Raw genomic sequence first — 18742 nt, forward strand, 5'->3', positions numbered from 1 at the left:
GGCACCTCTATAATAGGGAGCGAAACCAAAGGACTGCGAAAATGTGACACTGGGGCACTAACCTGACATGTGGGGCACGACTCACAGTATTTTTTAATGTCATCATATATGGCCGGCCAAAAAAACCTCTGGAGAACCCTCTCTCGCGTTTTGTCAGTCCCCAAGTGTCCCCCAAGAACATGGTTATGTGCCATGTCAAGCACCTGACGCCGGTACGGCTTAGGTACCAGAAGCTGTTCCACAATCTCATCTTTAACCTTATTGACTCTATAGAAAAGATCATTAGTCACCGAAAAATGTGGAAATCTTTTTTCAGCATCTGGTTCCTGAGGTACCCCGTTCATAACAGCAACCTGCTCTCTCGCATTTTTGAGAGTGGGGTCCTGTAATTGTGCAGCCCCAAAATTATCGCTAGACACCTCTAAGTCTAGTATATTTTGCTCAGTGGGAGGAGCCTCCTCCTCCCCAGCCAGGACCTGCAAAGGAAAACAATCATTTTCATCCTGCACATTTTTATCATTCACAGTGGACAAGGCAACCCCCTTAGAGGTATCCTCACTCCTTTTGGGGATTTTTCTTTTTTCCCAAAGAGCCCAGAATAATGGAAAATCGCGCCCCAATATTACATTATGCATGAGGTTTTTAACCACACCCACTTCATATTGTACGGTGCCTTGTTCAGTCCCGACTTTAGCCAGCACTATAGGGTACACTTTTGTATCACCATGTATGCACACAACACTCATATGCTTTTTAGACTCTAAGTCCCCAGTCACCAGGCTAGCATGCACCAAGGTTACAAGGCTTCCTGAGTCCATTAACGCTTTAACAGGAAAGTCATTGATTGTGATGTTGCAGATTTGCGGTTCAGTCTCTAGTCCAGGAACTGCAGCACAAGATGGTTCCGCAAATAGCGACTGACGCCTGCTAGCGTCACATTCCATGGGTTCAGAGGTAAGAGGGCAATGGGCCGACACGTGTCCCGCCTCATGGCATCTCCAACACTGGATAGGGCCTGGTCTCTTTGGCAAGGAGTCCTTTTCAGAGCCCCTTAGCCACCCGGGACCATCACCAGTCTTTTGTCCCTGAGACACCACTTGAGCCCTTTTCCCCCCATCAGCACCCCTCCACACTCCCCCAATAGATGGAAGTCTCTTACCAGCTGACGGCACAGATCTGGCGCTCCGGGGAGGTGAAGATGCTGCAGGAACATCACGGAGGTAGTCCTCAGTCGCCTGGAACCTCTCCACAAGGTTGACAAGTTCGTTTGCATTCTTAGGATCACCTTGTCCCACCCAGCGTTGCAAGTCAGTAGGAAGGGCTCGGAGGTAGCGATCCATCACGACCTTCTCTAGGATTTGTGCAGGAGTAGAAGTGTCTGGCTCCAACCACTTTCTTGCCAAATGGATTAGGTCATACATCTGGGACCTCGCTGATTTGTCCAGACTGTAGCTCCAGTTGCGTACCCTCCGGGCACGGACTGCAGTAGTAACTCCTAGTCGGGCAAGCATCTCCTCTTTTAGCCGAGTATAGTCCTTAACCTCTTGCTCACTGAGGTCATAGTAGGCCTTTTGAGGTTCACCTGTTAAATAGGGCGCAATTACCTCTGCCCACTCAGCGGCTGGTAACTTCTCTCGCTCAGCCACGCGCTCAAATACTGTTAGATAGGCCTCAACATCGTCCTCAGCAGTCATCTTTTGCAGCGCTTTCTGCACAGTCCTTCTCCCAGAAAAAATCTCTGGAGCGGCTCCCTCCATTGTGGGTGGATTAGCAACCACAGGCGCCTCTCGATTTACTATCAGGTGCTCGATAAGTTGTTGTTGTGCAGCCATCATCTGCTGTTGTGCAGCCATGGACTGTTCATGTCGTCTATTGGCCTCTGTCTGCGCCTGCTGTTGTGCAGCCATCATCTGCTGTTGTTCAGCCATGGACTGTTCATGTCGTCTATTGGCCTCTGTCTGAGCCTGCTGTTGTTGCAAACTCACTTGCATAAACTGCTTCAGCATCTCCTCCATGTTGCTGGACTGTTTTTGGAGTGTAGTTGCAGCTTTCACCCAGGACATCAGCAGCTGTAGCCAAGTCTGTCCACACCGTTGCCCCTAGCAACCGCGTTGCCCGCATTCTCCACCAATTGTAAGGGATCTTCCCGGGGTAGGGTGTGTTTGGACACAGTTCACAGCAGACTTGGAATTTGATAAAGCAGATCTTGGCGTTTATTCGTGGTACAAACAGTCCAGCAAACAAAATATACAGCAACACCGTGCTTTCTAAGTACAACAAAAATAAAAGTCCTAGCCCGGCTGGGCGCTTACTAACAGGTTCTGCTCACCTATCTGACACTTACAAACACAGCGTCTTTCGCCTGGATATCGCAGGGTGAGTTTTAGCTCCAGCAGTGGCTGTGCTTGCAGCTTCCTTCAACACACAGATTGTTCATTCCCTGGCTGAGAAGCAATCACCTGCAGACCCTACAGAGCCTTTAGCTTCCCAGGCTAATTAGGATCCAAGCTCACCTGATCCCAAACCCAGAACTGGATCGGGGGATGTGGAATGACAGGTCCCTCTACCAAACCTACCTGCCATTCCATATAAACCCAGGCCCGGCAAAATTAAATAACAACTCAGCAGCATATCGCTGCTGAGAAACTGATCCATCCTGGATTTACCATCTCACACTGTGTAGCAACCTAGGTGAGATGTACACCCCCTCGATCACTTCTCCAGTGACATGTCTACAATATATATATATATATATATATATATATATATATATATATATATATATATATGTGCTGGGCAGGTGCTGGGCAGATATGGGTTTGGCCCTCAATTTCTACTTTGGTTGAAAATGCTCTATCAGGCCCCTAAGGCATGTATAAGGACTAACGGTAGGGTCTCAGATGGGTTCCTGCTGCAGCGGGGTATGTGCCAGGGGTGCCCCCAAAATAATATAAACTAGAAAATAGAATAAATAATAGAAAAGAATAGAATAGAAAATAAAAGCATAGAATAGAAAAAAGTTAACTAGAATAGAAAAGAAAAATAGAATAATAAAAAAAAAGAATAGATTAGAATAGAATAGAAAAAAAGATTTTGTTTTTTAATTAAAATTTTGCATCAATTTTAACATAATGAATATACGAAGCAAGATCAAATATACGAAGAAAACAAATCACTCTCTCATAATAAGAAGGAAATTAGGTAATTAAATTATTAACTTAATGAAGAATCTGAAACGAAACAAAACAAATGTTTCTGTCGTGCACATCTCTACCAATCACCTTCCCATCCTGAGAGTTGTAACCGTCTCCATTACTCCAGATTTTAGCTACAATTGAAAAAAGTCATGAGCGGCTGGAGTGCCCCGAAGATTGTCCTCATGCTTTGTACAATGTGATGATGAAATGTTGGGCGTACATACCGAAAGAGAGACCAAATTTTACTTCTATCATCAGCCTTCTTCAAGAGGTGAGTGACCTGACAACTGTACCAAAGAAGTCTGTCTCACATATTGTCTTCTAATTTGAAGGATTGTCTCCAGTACTGTCCTGCAGGGTCGGGACAAGGGGGGTGTACAGGACAGTATGTCAACCCTACAGTGGGCAGGATGGGAAGCTGCCCTGGGCGCAGTAAATCAAAGGGGCAAAAGAATGGACGCGGAGTAGTACACCCATTCTACAGCATATATTATTGGGGGGGGGGGGGCACAATTCTGGGTCCTTGCCCTGGGCACTGGATGACCCTGTCCCAGTACTGCTGTCCTGTAGTGTATCTTCTGCTGGATCCAGGGGAAGTCAATGTTTGGATTCAAAATATCCAACTCTGCTATTGCTCTCTGCAAGGATCCGCAATAGATCTAGAGAGAATTTTCCCCCGTTTTTCCCTCAATTCTTATTTTATCTTTCTTACCTTCAGCCTAGAGTATCAGAGGGGCTGAGGTTCGGGGCAAGGAACAGAGGACCCCTCCTAATCAGAGGCTCCTATGAGGGTAGTGCTTCAGAGATGAATGAGAGCCTCTCTCCAATCTTTGCTCTTGCAAGCAATTTAATCAAACGTCTTCATTGTAGCTACAGCCATAGGGTTTCCACTCCAGAAGCACCATCACCTTTACGTGTTTCGCCAACAAATGACTCGAATACAAGGATGTGATTATGCTGTTTGTTGATAAAAACACAATTTTGTGAGATGGTGGTTCTGGGGTGGAGATACTATGGATGTTTGAATAAATTATTTTTCATTTGATTTCTAGGAGGTTTTTCATCTGTATTTTATGCTTTATGTTTGGCAGAGAGCTTACACTATATATGATGATCTGAGATGTTACTTATGAAGAAACGGCACTCAAATTGTCCTCTCTCGTTAGTCCTTTATTTGATAGACAATGTCTTTCTTCTCCAGGTGAAACCTCTGGAGGTTAGGCTCCTTAAGGACGGTAACAATCCTTTCCGGCTGCCCCTGGATGATGGGGATGTAGTCACTGTCATCGAGGCTGGGTAAGATAAAAATTTTCTCTATTTCTATGTACAACCATCAACCTTTCATCTCTCACACATGGTTCATAACTTGTCACGATCAGGGGTCAGGCTAGAAGACCAGTTGCTATAGCAGTAGTGCGATTACCACCAGCCAGCAGATTAGGTACACAGGTAGTCACCCTAGTGGATGATATGGACTCACCTGAGGTGCAGCGTCTAGGTACTAACTGGTGTTCACCAGAGCTCCTGATGGTGGAGATGGATTTTGCTGGTTGCGGTCCTCAGGATCACCCCACCAGGAGGTGATCAAGCTGGGGTCCAGTAGCGGTTAAGCAGGTAAGGATCAAACAGAAGCATAGTCGGTAAACAAGCCAAAGGTCAGTAACGAGTAGTTGCAGGTTGGGATGAGGAACAAGCCAAGGGTTGATAACGGGTGGTGGCAAAATATGGACAGCAGCAGGTAAGACAAGAGGGAGATACTGGCTGGAGAGAGCACAATAACCTGGCAAACGGGAAGTGCATTGACATGGCTTGAATCAGGAAGTTCATGGGAGGAGAAAAGAGTTTAAAGTTCAGCAGAAGTCAAGGCACAAGGCAGGGTTGTGCAAGGAGCATCATTGCTAGACACTGTGGAGGTTCCAGGTTTAAGTCCAGGCCCTGACATTACTACTCATCATTTATTTTCTGCTTTTCATAAACGAATATCCATCATCAACATCTCCTTATCTCTTGCTGATCAGTCTTCATCAATCCATCATTACCACCTGTTACTTCCATTTACTGTAACATCTGGTGTCCCCATCAGAGTCCCCCCTTACATCTGGTGTCCCCACCAAAGTCCCCCTTTACATCTGGTGTCCCCATCAGAGTCCCCCTATACATTTGGTGTCCCCATCAAAGTCCCCACCTAACATCTGGTGTCCCCACCATAAATGTAGGCCAATCACATTGATATTTCAAGTAAAATAAAATAAAACCACCTTACATAAAGTGTCCCTATGAAGGTGCCCCTTACATCTGGTGACCCCATCAGGGTCCCTCCTTACATCTGGTGTCCCCACCAGAGTCCCCCTATACATCTGGTGCCCCTTTACATCAGGTGTCACCAGTAGAATACCCATTTATATCTGGTGCCCCCCATTAGAGTCCAGCTATACATCAGGTGCCCCATCACAGTCTTACTTACATCTGCTGTCCCCATCAGAGTCCAATATACATCAGATGCCCCCCTCTCTACATCAGGTGCCCCCAGGTGTCCCTCATTCACACGTCAGAGTTGCACCCCCCCCCCCCTTTCCCTCCGTAGTCACAGATCACACACTGCAAAGAAAGTCCATCCTTCTTCTCTCCAGTCTCCAGACAGTCTGTCTTTACTCCCCTGCAGTACCACGCCAAGACTCAGGTGAGTTCTCAGTCTCAGTCCGAGCTCTCTATCGCCCCCCTGCAGGCCGGAGGGAGAAGAACACCTAATCCTCTCTCCAGCTATCTTAGGGAGCCACAGTCCGGTCTGAATAATGTGTCCAGTGACTGAAAACCAGGCGCATGATCCAAAACCCGGACTGTCCGGAAGAATCCTAGACAGGTGGCAACCCTATTCCTAAGAGATTAATCCCGGGCCAGGTCCTCAATATTTAAAGATGTCCAGGACTGCTCTCCAGCACGAGCTTCTCAGATGGCAACTACAGTATATATATATATATATATATATATATATATATATATATATATATATATATATATACCAGCCCATGTCATTTTTCAAATAAAAATTATTTTTAATTCTTACTAATACTTTCATGTTCATAATATTACTAGATGGGACTTTTCCAAATTCCTTCCTCCAGGTTAGACACCAACCTCTGGAGAGGGCAGAGTCAGCGGACTCTTAAGATTGCAACTTTTCCTGCTGCCTCAATCTGCCCGGAGGACTTTGCCCATGCGTGTAGTTCTGTGCACCTGTCCAATCACCTGGAGAAGCTTTCTCTTAGGAATGATGACACTCAGAAGAAGTAAGTCTATTACCACCACCAAGTAAAAAAAAAGGAGTAACGATACTTCTGACATACTCATGAGTTTTTTTATTTTATTTCTTTCAGCATGAGAGCCAGAGAAAGGGAGGACAAAAGGTCTGGTCATTGTCAATATAGAGGTGGAAGAGGAATGCTTAGTCGAGGTAAGTGTCTATGGGGGTGATTTACTAAGACGAATGCTCTGCGTCGGTTCATACATTAATTGGCACGCTGGAAAATTTGTTAACCGAATGTGCGAACCGGCGCACATTGAAGCGCGAATAACGTCAATAAATACCCGCGTATGTAAAATGCAGCTGGCGCTAGCGGTTTTCTCATTGATAATAACGCACGCCCAATCCAATTGGTTAATTTCATCTCATTGGGTGTGTCTTGTTAGGCAATTAGTAGGTGTTCTCAGTGATTTAACCCTTTTGATGCTAATCTCATTCCTATCACGTCTAATAGATTTTTGAAACGTGTTTTTTTATTTTTTTTTATTTTACCCAAATCTTTCAATACATTACAAAAAACAGAGAAGAGTTTCTACACCCAATAAATTAATATTTTCAGGCCTTGATCTTTAAAGGTGACCATACATTGCAGTCAGATCTTAAAAAAAATTGATTTTGTGCAAGAGCCTGATTGATTTCCTATAATTTGAATTCATTGTTCAAGTGTGTCTTCCTATTACCTATTTTGCCGAAAAATATTGAGTTGGACAGAGATTGCCCAATCAGAATGCATAGTGCATGATCATCTTAAGTGCCAAATTCAGAATGTAGATGTGCCACGGTCCACTTGTGTTTTCCTGACGATATTTCTTGGGCATTATACAAGGCACATGAGAAACCACCTTTTTTACAAGACATGCCAGAGTGATCGGGGATCTTCAAACTACGGCTCTCCAGCTGTTGGGGAACTACACATCCCATGAGGCATTGTAACACTCTGGCATTTATAGACATGCTAGTCATGATGGGAATTGTAGTTCCTGAACAACTGAAGGGCTGTAGTTTGAAGACCCCTGTGATAGAACATTATTATGCCTCTAGAATTGGGAGTGTGGCATCTACCCAACTTCTCTCTGCTGGTGGACACAAGAACCTACATTCTCTCTCTCTCTCTCTCTCTCTCTCTCTCTCTCTCTCTATATATATATATATATATATATCATATATATATATATATATATATATATATACCTCAGTCACGCCTACCGCCTAGCGTTGGTGGTCAGGCACTATAGCTGGCTCTGTGTTCTTCACCCTAAGAGGCTCCCTTTCCCATAAGGCAAGCAGGCCTTCAAGGACTTGGTTGCCCCGAGGCCTTATGCACAATGCTAGAGTGCCTGGCTACCACGCCAAAGCAGGTGCGATTTAAACACAGCAAACGGGTACTTGCGATTGGCAGGCAGGCAGAGCGGTGTAACTGTAGTCTGGGTTCAGGCAGGCAACGTTTCGAGAATAGTCAGGGTCAAATCCGTGGTCAATAGGCAGGCAGCGTTCAGAGAGTAGTCTAAAGTCCAATCTGAGGTTGATAACAAGGGAACCCAAACTAGCTGGCAGGATGGGGATCAAGCAAGGCAAAGGTTAGAGCATGGGAACAAGGCAGGCAAACAGGGAGCTTGAGGCGCAAATGCAAACACTGTCACAAGCATGACACTGAGGGTTTGGCAGGCTGCAAACAGGTTTGGTCTCCACCAAGAGGCTGTGTCTACAATCACCCTGCAGGTGGAAAGTCAGACAGGAAGAGTGCAGACCAGCCAAAACCGGCTGGATTGGGACCAGCCTTTGCCATTGAACAGGAGCATTATATGCTCCTGAAAAGTTCAAATACATGACACATTTCCATATTCCAACCATCATCATTAATTTTATTCACTTTGGTCTCTTTTTCTGTCATTCTTCTATTGTCTTTCATCTCACGTTGTTGTGAATTACACCTACAGGTATGTCTAAAAGTATGGAAAACATCTCTGACTGGGAGGTAAATAGCAAGCCTCATGGGCTGCTCATACCTGAGCCATATAGGCAAGATATGGATTGCATAGCACCTATGACCCATAGGTCCTCTATGAGAAGAAGGAGTGAGCAGCCCCCACAGCATTTAGTGGATACTCCCCACTGCTCAGCTCCAACCAAAACAACATCCTCCAGGGATCAGTTTCTGGTTGTGCCCACCACCGCAAATTGCCCTAGACGGTCCTCAAGCTTTAACAGGAGAGAAAAAGTTTCATCTACCCCAGGCTTGGGTCCAGGAGAGATCCCGATTGCCCGTCGACCTTCACAGATATCTACATCTCAAAGATGCAGCAGCAAGATCACACACAGCGAACTGCAGAGAAGGATCAGAGAGGTGAGGACACCGAATGGTCTACATGTTAATAAATAAATTGTGCAAACATTTTGGGTGAGCAGGAGGAGGGATTTTGGTTGAGGGGTGAAGTTTAAGTAGTTTTGCCATTCTGGGGTTCTAGTGGCAAGCACCCCTCCATCTCTCCTGATGCCCCTTTGCCTCCTCTGGCTACCTCATAGTCTTCTGTCAGATACGTGGCTGGAGAAGATCAGAACCAGGAAATTCTATGTGTGATACCTTAAAAGTGGACAGAGAGATGGAGCAGAAGGGCACCACTGCCCCTCTTCAGCCAATCGACGTGGAGTAGATCTTCGTGGATTTTGTCTTCCTCTTTAGATGTAACCCCAATATTGATTCCTTCTTCTAAATGATTGGGGGTCTTGGTGATCCTCTGACTTCAGTACTTTGTGAGTAGTAAAGAGTGGAATGTTGTATAGGAGATTTGGCCCAGGTTAGCCTTATCTGTAGATGTTCTTCATTGTTTGCTGATCCATAGTCAGACTGGCTTAGACTGCTAAAATGGTCCTGCATTCCCTTCTGAATGGAGTATTAGGTATTTTCTTAGTGTATGAACATGTGGCATGGCCATATGAGTGCGCTATTTCATCAAAATGTGCACCCAATTATAGGACCTGTATAGGGCACCATAGCCAGAGTGTGCTATTTCATCAAAATGTGGAACCATTTATAGGACCTGTATAGGGCACCATAGCCAGAGTGTGCTATTTCATCAAAATGTGGACCCATTTATAGGACCTGTATAGGGCACCATAGCCAGAGTGTGCTATTTCATGAAAATGTGGACCCATTTATAGGACCTGTCAAGGGCACCATCGCCAGTCCACTTCTCTGCTGACAGATCCACAAATAATACGTCCAATTAAATGTGTGGAATCAGAGCAAAAGTGAAGTGAATTTATTCACGACTGCTTCCTGGCCACTGACCCAGGACAGCAACCTCAGTGTTCCTTTTATGACTGGTACACTTTAATATACACAATGCATTTTACAGACACCACTGAATCCCGGATGACGCGGACATCTAATTTCTATGATCTACTTTGCTGCAGGTGGAGGATCAGGTCCCTGGTGCGACGCCAGAAAAATGCCAGGAAGCGCTGCGTTTCTTCGGAGGAGACGTGACACGGGCCGTCCAGCACTTAAAGGTGACAGTTTCTTAATAAACCAACAAAATTGCTTATATCAGAGATAACTGTGAATTGGGGGTCGCCGACAAATGTCTCATCTATATCCATGGTGTTCTGCACATATATAGCTGTGTGATGACAACTTTATTGGGCATGAACCCATTTAATTTAATTACTGTGGTCAATTGTAGCACCATAACATCTGGGACGGGGTAAGCTTCACACCACAAACATTATCAACCAAATATCTAGACAGAATAACACCCTTAATTAACTGACCCTGATTTTAGGTACCCAAAGATTCGGATTGTCTAGATCCGGAGCAGTTTGGAGGTTTGAGTACAATCTTTAGCGATATCCCCGGGTGGCCATTAAAGACCTCCTTCTAATGGCCACTGTAAACCTCCTGAGAATACTCGTTTCTGGGCTGGCTACAATACTTTCTGCATCACTGACCTAGAACAAGCTTTCAGATCAGGAAAGTCATTTTCACTCACCTTCATACTTGGTCCAGGTCAGTGATTGAAGCCAGAACAACAGCCCGGAAGGTGGCATTTTCATAATAAGAGGTTAGTAGATGGGAGCTGAAGATCTATGAAAGATAATTAGGGATAATTAGGAATATTTAGAGGAGTTCGGTATACATAAAAACTCTTGTCGGGAAGACTGTTTGCCTAATAAGCTTCTTGCGGGCTGGTACAGCCCTCCGTCATGTTGTGTGGTTTGGAGATAAGATGTAAGCACCACCACCGTCAACTTCCAGGCCATTACTTTAAATAAATTATTAAAAAGGGGGTGTTTATTCATTTTTTTATAGTATACAGGATCTTTAGTCTTTAACCCTGAGTTATATGCAGCTACCTTCAGGGGATTGGACGCTGGCAAAAAAAGGAAAGCCGCAGGGACATCCGCTATATAACCCTTGACATTTGTATTGTCTGACACTTCCCCCACATATCCAATAATACCCCAAACTCCTCACCTGACTCCAAACCACCTCACTCCCCATTAACCAGACCAGACTATGTTTGGAGTAAATGGCCGACAGGCCTTGATTTATTAACCAAAATATATAAATAACAAATATAAACTTTCAATAAATAACTTTAATTAACATGTAAACTTTACATTAATACTGAATCATGGGTCATTAGCATACCCAAGACCCTACTGGTCACTGCACAATACCTTTAACCTCTTGACCTCCAGACGGACTCCCCTGTCTCGGAGTCTATACCCAAACCAATGCAGTGACCTACCCCTTTTACTCTTCCTGGTTAACCCCATGTAACCGTGAAGTACAGATCCAACCACCCCCATCACCATGGATGGGTACAACCTATTCTCCACCTGCACCACTTGACCTTATCAACTGACCCCCCAAAAACCTGCCCACCCCCGTAAACATACCACAACAAAAAACCCCACTACCAAAAGGGAGAGTGGGTGGGAATCTCTTCCCCCTCCGCTCTCCGACTGACCCAGGCTTCCACTCGGCTTCCCGGCGAAATGGAAGGCTCCACCCACAGCCCTGCCTACCCGAGATCCTTAAAGCGGCCCCTCTCTACCTTCCTTAAGACGGCGACAGTGCCTCCAAATCAACTGTCATGCCGTCCCTGCGCCCACAGCCTGCGGCTGTCGCTCCGTGGACTTTCTTTTCACTTCTAGCTAGCCTAATCTTTTGCTAGTTTACTTTTACTTTACTTTGCTAGTTTACTTAATGGTCTTAATCTACCAAGGGAAGCCTACGTTTTTATGTAGAGGTTATTTTCTCAGAAATATTCTTCTGTCAAAGTCCTAGCTGCACCATAGCTACTGCGGCTTCTTTTGCAGCTTTTGATACGGTTGAGTCTTGGAGAACCATCCCTTGACTCTTCCCCAGAAAGATGTTGGTAATATCGTTTTGAGCATCAGATCTTGCGTGGGAACTCACCATTAGCACACAATGCATTGTTAATAATATAAAAAAGGTGCAAAACCCTATACAGTATATATAAAAATATGACTTCCTCACAAACCAAAACTGTATAAAGCATTGATTAATGAAAAAGGGGCGTCTTGGTGAAAAAAATAAGTGCAAAAATTTGTAAACAATAACATGAGTCCACTTCCAGTGTCCAAATTAGGACCCCAAAGGCTAAGAAAATATCCATGTATATATTAGGTACATAAATCCAGCAGGCAGTGTTCCCGGGCCACCTCACAACAAAAGTGCCACCTCCTTACCGGATCTCAATGATCTCTAAACAAAATAGATCAATAGTTCTTGAACACCCACACAAGGTCACCCCAGGGCACATTGGTACTTTTAGGTCACTTCCAAACCTTCACCGAGTACCAAGGGTCAACGGCTCTCCTTGGGGATAATGGGAAGAGAACAAGAAAGGACCATAGAGTAGAATCACCAAAACATCCAATTTATTGCATACATTTTATACTCACAAGTATCACAATTTATATAAATGCATAAAAATGAATCGTCATTTTACACCAGCTGGCATGATGACATCATAGACCGATTGCCCTTCCCAATGCGTTTTGTCTGCAAATAGTCTATAGGAGACAAGTTATATATTCCTGTATCTGGGATATTAAGTGCAACATTTCCCTACTGGAATAAGCGCACAGAAATATTTGCTTATAAACGATGCATCGCGTTCAGTTAGCCGCAGCGTGCTACACAGGTCCATGGCCATAGACTACCAGAGACGGAGCCCTATCCCTTTGGGGGATACCCATAATGGAGAGTGAAGGCAGGAAGGAGTGCCTAGTCCCTTAAAGCCTGGCAGAAGTAAAGAGAAAGAAGCGAGACAAAGGCAGAAAAAGAATTGGAATGAGGGTTCCAACTCTTCCACACGCCATCCAAAACTAAAGAAAAAAAGAAAAGGTGAAGGATAGAGAGGAACGAGAAAGAGGACAGGCAAGAAATCCTAAAAAGTTGATAAGAAGCAGTAATGAAACTGGTCAAAGCCTAGAACAGTGATGGCGAACCTTGGCACCCCAGATGTTTTGGAACTACATTTCCCATGATTCTCCACTACACCGCTGAGTGCATGAGCATCATTGGAAATGTAGTTCCAAAACATCTGGGGTGCCAAGGTTCGCCACCACTGGCCTAGAAGATAAGCACAATAATTTGAAAACCAAACAAACAAAAAAAAACCCCAATCTCATGAACCCTACATCCGTATGAATTAGAAGTGACACCAATTTCTCAATGTAAGGGTCTTCTCTCTCTGTGTGTCATGGAATACTTTCTTCTCTTTCCAGGTAGTTCATCTCTACAACTTGACCCGGTACGGTAAGGAGGAGTGCCGCCAAATCCTGGAGAAGTTCAACTGGAACATGGATGCTGCTTCCTTCCATATCGTATACTCGGGAAACCTTACTAAAGAGAATTAATGAAGATTCCTCCCTTCAAGGAGAATTTCTGCCTGCCTAGGATGGTGCCAGGGGACATGCCTTTAATCACCCACCGGCCACCGCTTTGAGAGTTGCTGGTTTTTAACAAAATCTTTTCCCTTCCTCCTGGTGATTTGCCTTTTAGCTGAACCCAGACAACAGTGACAGAGAGTTTCTTCCACTCCATTGATCTGCTTTTTGCTATTTTATTGGCTCAGTTGCACAAGGGGAGAGGATTTGGGGTACGGAATGCCAAAGAACAGCAACAAAAATGCCCTCTGCTTAGTGGTATCTTTTAACCTTTTCTACTAGTCAGGTTAGAACTCTTCATGCCTCTGCCACAGGCTAGTGTACATTCAGTAGGCCAATAGGTAGGACCTCTCTTGCAGTTTTGCCTGAGCGGGGCTCTTCTTCAGGTTAGGCTTTCTCTCCCAGAGACAGGGCCATAAAAGCATGTATTGGACCTCTCAGCAGCTATACCCATCCCATACAGAAGGACTTAGGACTCACATTCTCCCCAGACAGCAGGCCTAGGAAGAAAAGATCTTCATATTCTACATTACCTTCAGACAAAGTCTGGGAGGAAAATAACCTTTTCAGAAGTACATACTCTATAGGAAGCAGCCCAGGAGAAAATAACCTTTCCAGAAGGTCTCCCCAAATATTTATTACTTTTCCCGGCCCACATCACTGGCTTAAACCCCTCGATGATTGGCCAATATGGAAAAAAATATTCAACCCAATCCATTGTATCCTTTTGCTCTGCCTACTGAAGAACACTCTTCAGTAGTATGCAGAATCAGACAATGTCCTTGGGCTTAGGGAAACCCAATGAACTCAAATAATGTAAGCAGGCAATACTCAGGCTGGTTATAGCTTGGTTGCCAATGCAAAATTTGAATTACAGACCCTCCGGCTTACGGCTTCCCCTACGATGGACCTTCCTGCACTTGATCTAACCTAAGACGCATGGGAACGGTTTTTCTCTGTGATGCCAATGGATATTGTTTTCTGGACTGTGTATATGAAGTTTCTTATGTACATTACTTAAATGCTGTGCTTTAGAAGCTGTATTAACGTATCTTTAAGTAAAAGAAGAAGAATTTGGTTTCTGGCTGGAGGTTTATTATTCAAAAAGTATGCCTGAATACCTGAATGATAGCTTGTAAAGTGAATCTGTACGCAGTTAGACCGCATGCGGCTGGGCAGTTGCTGTCTCATAATATGCAACACTGGTGCAGGTGAATGGATCCTGAATACAAGTAACAAGTGTAAACCTGGTCAGGTCAGGAGTTGGAAGAGGTCATCCTACTGGGGGTGAAGAGAGGACCCCCCCAATAGAACATGCATCAGGTGACCTGAGCAGGGGAGCTTAATTCACCTAATGCATGTTCTATTGACGGGTCCTCATAAGCCTCAGGTGTTCAGCTGGACTTTTGGAGCCTTGACATCTTATCACAAGGTCAATACAAGGTCTTGTGGTGTAAGTAACTCCAGACTGAATGGAGCAGTCAGTGCTCTGTTCAGTGGACCAGGGGGATGTAGAGCAGGGTTTGGAACCCACCAGCTGTACACATGGAAGCAATCGGAATAGGTTGGGGGGGGGGGAACGACTTAAAGGGCAGTTGTGGTATGGAGAAGGTGTCCCCTGCAAAGTCTTGCTGCCAGTCTCCCTTGTTATAAAAGGATGGGTTCAAAACTTCAATTTCTCAGGAAGTATAGGAGCAGTTTTCTCTTTTATTCCACACATACCTATGTATGTCTGTATGTATGTATTTATATATATATATATACATGCACAGGCCAGTCAAGTTCCTCCACCCCAAACTCGCTCACCCATGTCTTTATGGACCTTGCTTTGTACACTGGTCTGCAGTCATGTTGGAACAGGAAAGGGCCACCCCCAAACTGTTCCCACAAAGTTGGGAGCATGAAATTGTCCAAAATGTCTTGGAGTGCTGATGTCTTAAGAGTTCCCTTCACTGGAACTAAGGGGCCAATCCCAACCCCTGAAAAACAACCCCACACCATAATCCCCCCTCCACCAAATGATTTGGACCAGTGCACAAAGTAAGGTCCATAAAGACATGGATAAGGGAGTTTGGGGTGGAGGAACTTGACTGGCCTACACAGAGTCCTGACCTTAACTCCATAGAACACCTTTGGGATGAATTTGAGTGGAGACTATGAGTCAGGCCTTCACATCCAACATCAGTGCCTGACCTCACAAATATGCTTCTGGAAGAATGGTCAAACATCCCCATAGACACACTCCTAAACCTTGTGGACGGCCTTCCCAGATGAGTTGAAGCTGTTGTAGCTGCAAAGGGCGGAGCCAACTCAATATTGAACCCTACGGACTAAGGCCGCGTACACACGGGCGGACTGTTCGCCCAACTTTGTCCGCTGAACAGTGTTTGGGCGGACAGTCCGCTCGTGTGTGGGCTTTCAGCGGACAGTTTCAGCGGACAGTTTGACGGACAAGGTTTTTCGGAATTTCCGAAAAACTGTCCGCTGAAACCTTGTTTCAGCGAACAGTCCGCTCGTGTGTAGGCTTGTTCGTCAAACAAAGTTGCGCGCATGCTCAGAAAGGATTTTCACGCCGAAAGCTATAATGCAGTGTATAGGACGTCGTATTTTTCGTCCCGTCGTACGTGCCGTTCACGTCATCGCGCACGGTTTCAGCAAACTGTTCGTCCGTCGTGTGTGGCCATGTCCGTCCATGCTAAGTTTGAGCGGACTGTTTGCCGAAACTGTTTGACGGACAGAGTTGGGCGAACAGTCCGCGCGTGTGTACGCGGCCTAAGACTGGGATGCCATTAAATTTCATGTGCGTGTAAAGGCAGGCGTCCCATATATAGCTGGGTTTGGTGTTTCAAGACATGGTCAGACAGACAGAAACAATAGGTGACCCAATTCACAATCAACAATCGGAGAGACATACTTAGCAGAAAAACACATTAAAAAAAACACCCCACTTCAGACTATCCGGCACAAAGTCTATGAGACAATCTTCTTCAATATTCCAGCAGTCTGAAAGGTGGAATTCATTTATCTTCATAGATTTCTTGAGGGATATTGTTGATGAGTATTTTTGTCTCAAGTGAAGGAGCCTTTCCAACCCAGTCTGCAGGAGGGTCACCGTATTCTCTCTGACCATTAATCTGTACAAGATTAATATTACACCTTTACATCCACTCCAGAAGGGAAGCTTTATTGTCCTTATTCAGAGAAGTAATCCAAACCTCGTTCTCAGTGTCCATTAAGTAGTTGTCCATCAATATAGAATGATCTGCACTCTCCATGGGCCATAATCAGTGGGTAGGAGGCTTGCCCCTAATCCTCTGCAAAACCCCCTGTCCTGGCTGGGTTTGTGACAGATATGGGTGATGGTATAGTGTCATTTGGATGGAACCAACTCTAACTCAAAGGATAACAGTGCCAGACTAGGTGATGGGGGGATTAGTACTTGAGCCATATCTGATAAAGTTTAACCACTTGCCGACTGCACTATAGCTGAATCACGGATCGGGGGAAAAGGGCCAATCACAGTGACTCTTTAACACATGATCGTTCTGTCCAGTTCAGCTCTCTCCGTGCAACATCAGTGCTCATCTGTGCCTCATCCATCCCACATCAGTGTTCATCCATGTCTCACCTGTGCCTCATCCGTGCCACATCAGTGCTCATCTGTGCCTCATCAGTGCTCATTTGTGCCTCATCCGTGCCACATCAGTGCTCATCTGTGCCTCATCAGTGCTCATTTGTGCCTCATCGGTGCCCATCGGTGCTCATCCATGCCTTATCCATGCCCACCGGTGCTCATCCATGCCTTATCCATGGCCATCAGTGCTCATCCATGCCCATCGGTGCTCATCCATGCCTTATCCATGCCCATCAGTGCTCATCCATGCCTCATCTGTGCCACATCAGTGCTTATTCATGCCTCACCTGTGCCCATCAGTGCTCATCCATGAATTATCTGCACCACATCAGTGCTCATCCAAATCTCATCGTGCCCATCCATGCCCATTAGCCTCATCCATGCCTCATCCATGCCACATCAGTGCTCATCCATGCCTTATCCGTGCTTCATCCTTGCCACATCAGTGCTCATCCATGAATTATCCGCATCACATCAGTGCTCATATGTGCCCACAGTGCCCATCCATTCCTATCAGTGCTCATCCATGCCTCATCTATACCACATCAGTGCCCATCCATGCCTCATCAATGCTCATCCGTGCCACATCCATGCCTCATCCATGCCCATCTGTGCTCATCCATGCTTCAACTGTGCCCATCCCCTCAGTGCTCATCCATGCCTCATCTGCGCCCATCAGTGCTCATCCATGCCTCATTTGTGCCACATTACTGTGCATCAATTCCTCATTCATGCCACATCAGTGCTCATCCATGCCACATCCATGCCACATCCATGCCTTGTCTGTGCCTCATCCCTGCAACATCAGTGCTCATCCGTGCTGATACATGATTCATCCATTCTCTTCAGTACTCATTTGTGCCTTGTCCGTGCCCATCGGTTCTCATCTGTACCTCATCTGTTCTCTTCAGTGCACATTCATGCCTTGTCTGTGCCCATCAGGCCTCATCTGTGCCTCATCCGTGCCCATCAGTGCTCATCCATTCCTCATGTGTCCACATCAGTGCTCATCCATGCCTCATCTGTGCCACATCAGTGCTCATCCATGCCTCATCTGTGTCCACATCAGTGCTCATCCATGCCTCATCTGTGCCACATCAGTGCTTATCCATGCCTCATCTGTGTCCACATCAGTGTTCATCCATGCCTCATCTGTGCCACATCAGTACTCATCCATGCCTCATTTGTGCCACATTACTGTGCATCAATTCCTCATTCATGCCACATCAGTGCTCATCCATGCCACATCCATGCCACATCCATGCCTTGTCTGTGCCTCATCCCTGCAACATCAGTGCTCATTCGTGCTGATACATGCCTCATCCATTCTCTTCAGTACTCATTTGTGCCTTGTCCGTGCCCATCGGTTCTCATCTGTACCTCATCCGCTCTCTTCAGCGCTCATTCATGCCTTGTCCGTGCCCATCAGGGATCATCTGTGCCTCATCCGCACCCATCAGTGCTCATCCATTCCTCATGTGTCCACATCAGTGCTCATCCATGCCTAATCTGTGCCACATCAGTGCTCATCCATGCCTCATCTGTGTCCACATCAGTTCTCATCCATGCCTCATCTGTGCCACATCAGTGCTCATCCATGCCTCATCTGTGTTCACATCAGTGTTCATCCATGCCTTATCTGTGCCACATCAGTGCTCATCCATGCCTCATCTGTGTCCACATCAG

At 45.6% G+C, this 18742-nt stretch overlaps 1 protein-coding gene across 1 annotated transcript in view; it reads left to right on the forward strand.

Annotated features, from left to right (window-relative positions):
- LOC143962188 (activated CDC42 kinase 1-like) overlaps positions 1–14500 on the forward strand; it is a 38327-nt gene extending 23827 nt beyond the window's left edge. The window contains exons 6-12 of the mRNA XM_077471520.1: positions 3322–3468; positions 4399–4493; positions 6320–6484; positions 6572–6648; positions 8436–8842; positions 9913–10008; positions 13261–14500. Coding sequence (XP_077327646.1) covers positions 3322–3468; positions 4399–4493; positions 6320–6484; positions 6572–6648; positions 8436–8842; positions 9913–10008; positions 13261–13392 — 1119 coding nt within the window. The 3' untranslated portion in view covers positions 13393–14500. The remainder of the gene's footprint in view (positions 1–3321; positions 3469–4398; positions 4494–6319; positions 6485–6571; positions 6649–8435; positions 8843–9912; positions 10009–13260) is intronic.
- Positions 14501–18742: the final 4242 nt, after the last annotated feature.

Source organism: Lithobates pipiens, unplaced genomic scaffold (assembly GCF_037356315.1).
Source record: "Lithobates pipiens isolate NorthernLeopardFrog02 unplaced genomic scaffold, aLitPip1_a1.2 Scaffold_8, whole genome shotgun sequence".
Classification (NCBI taxonomy): Eukaryota; Metazoa; Chordata; class Amphibia; order Anura; family Ranidae; genus Lithobates; species Lithobates pipiens.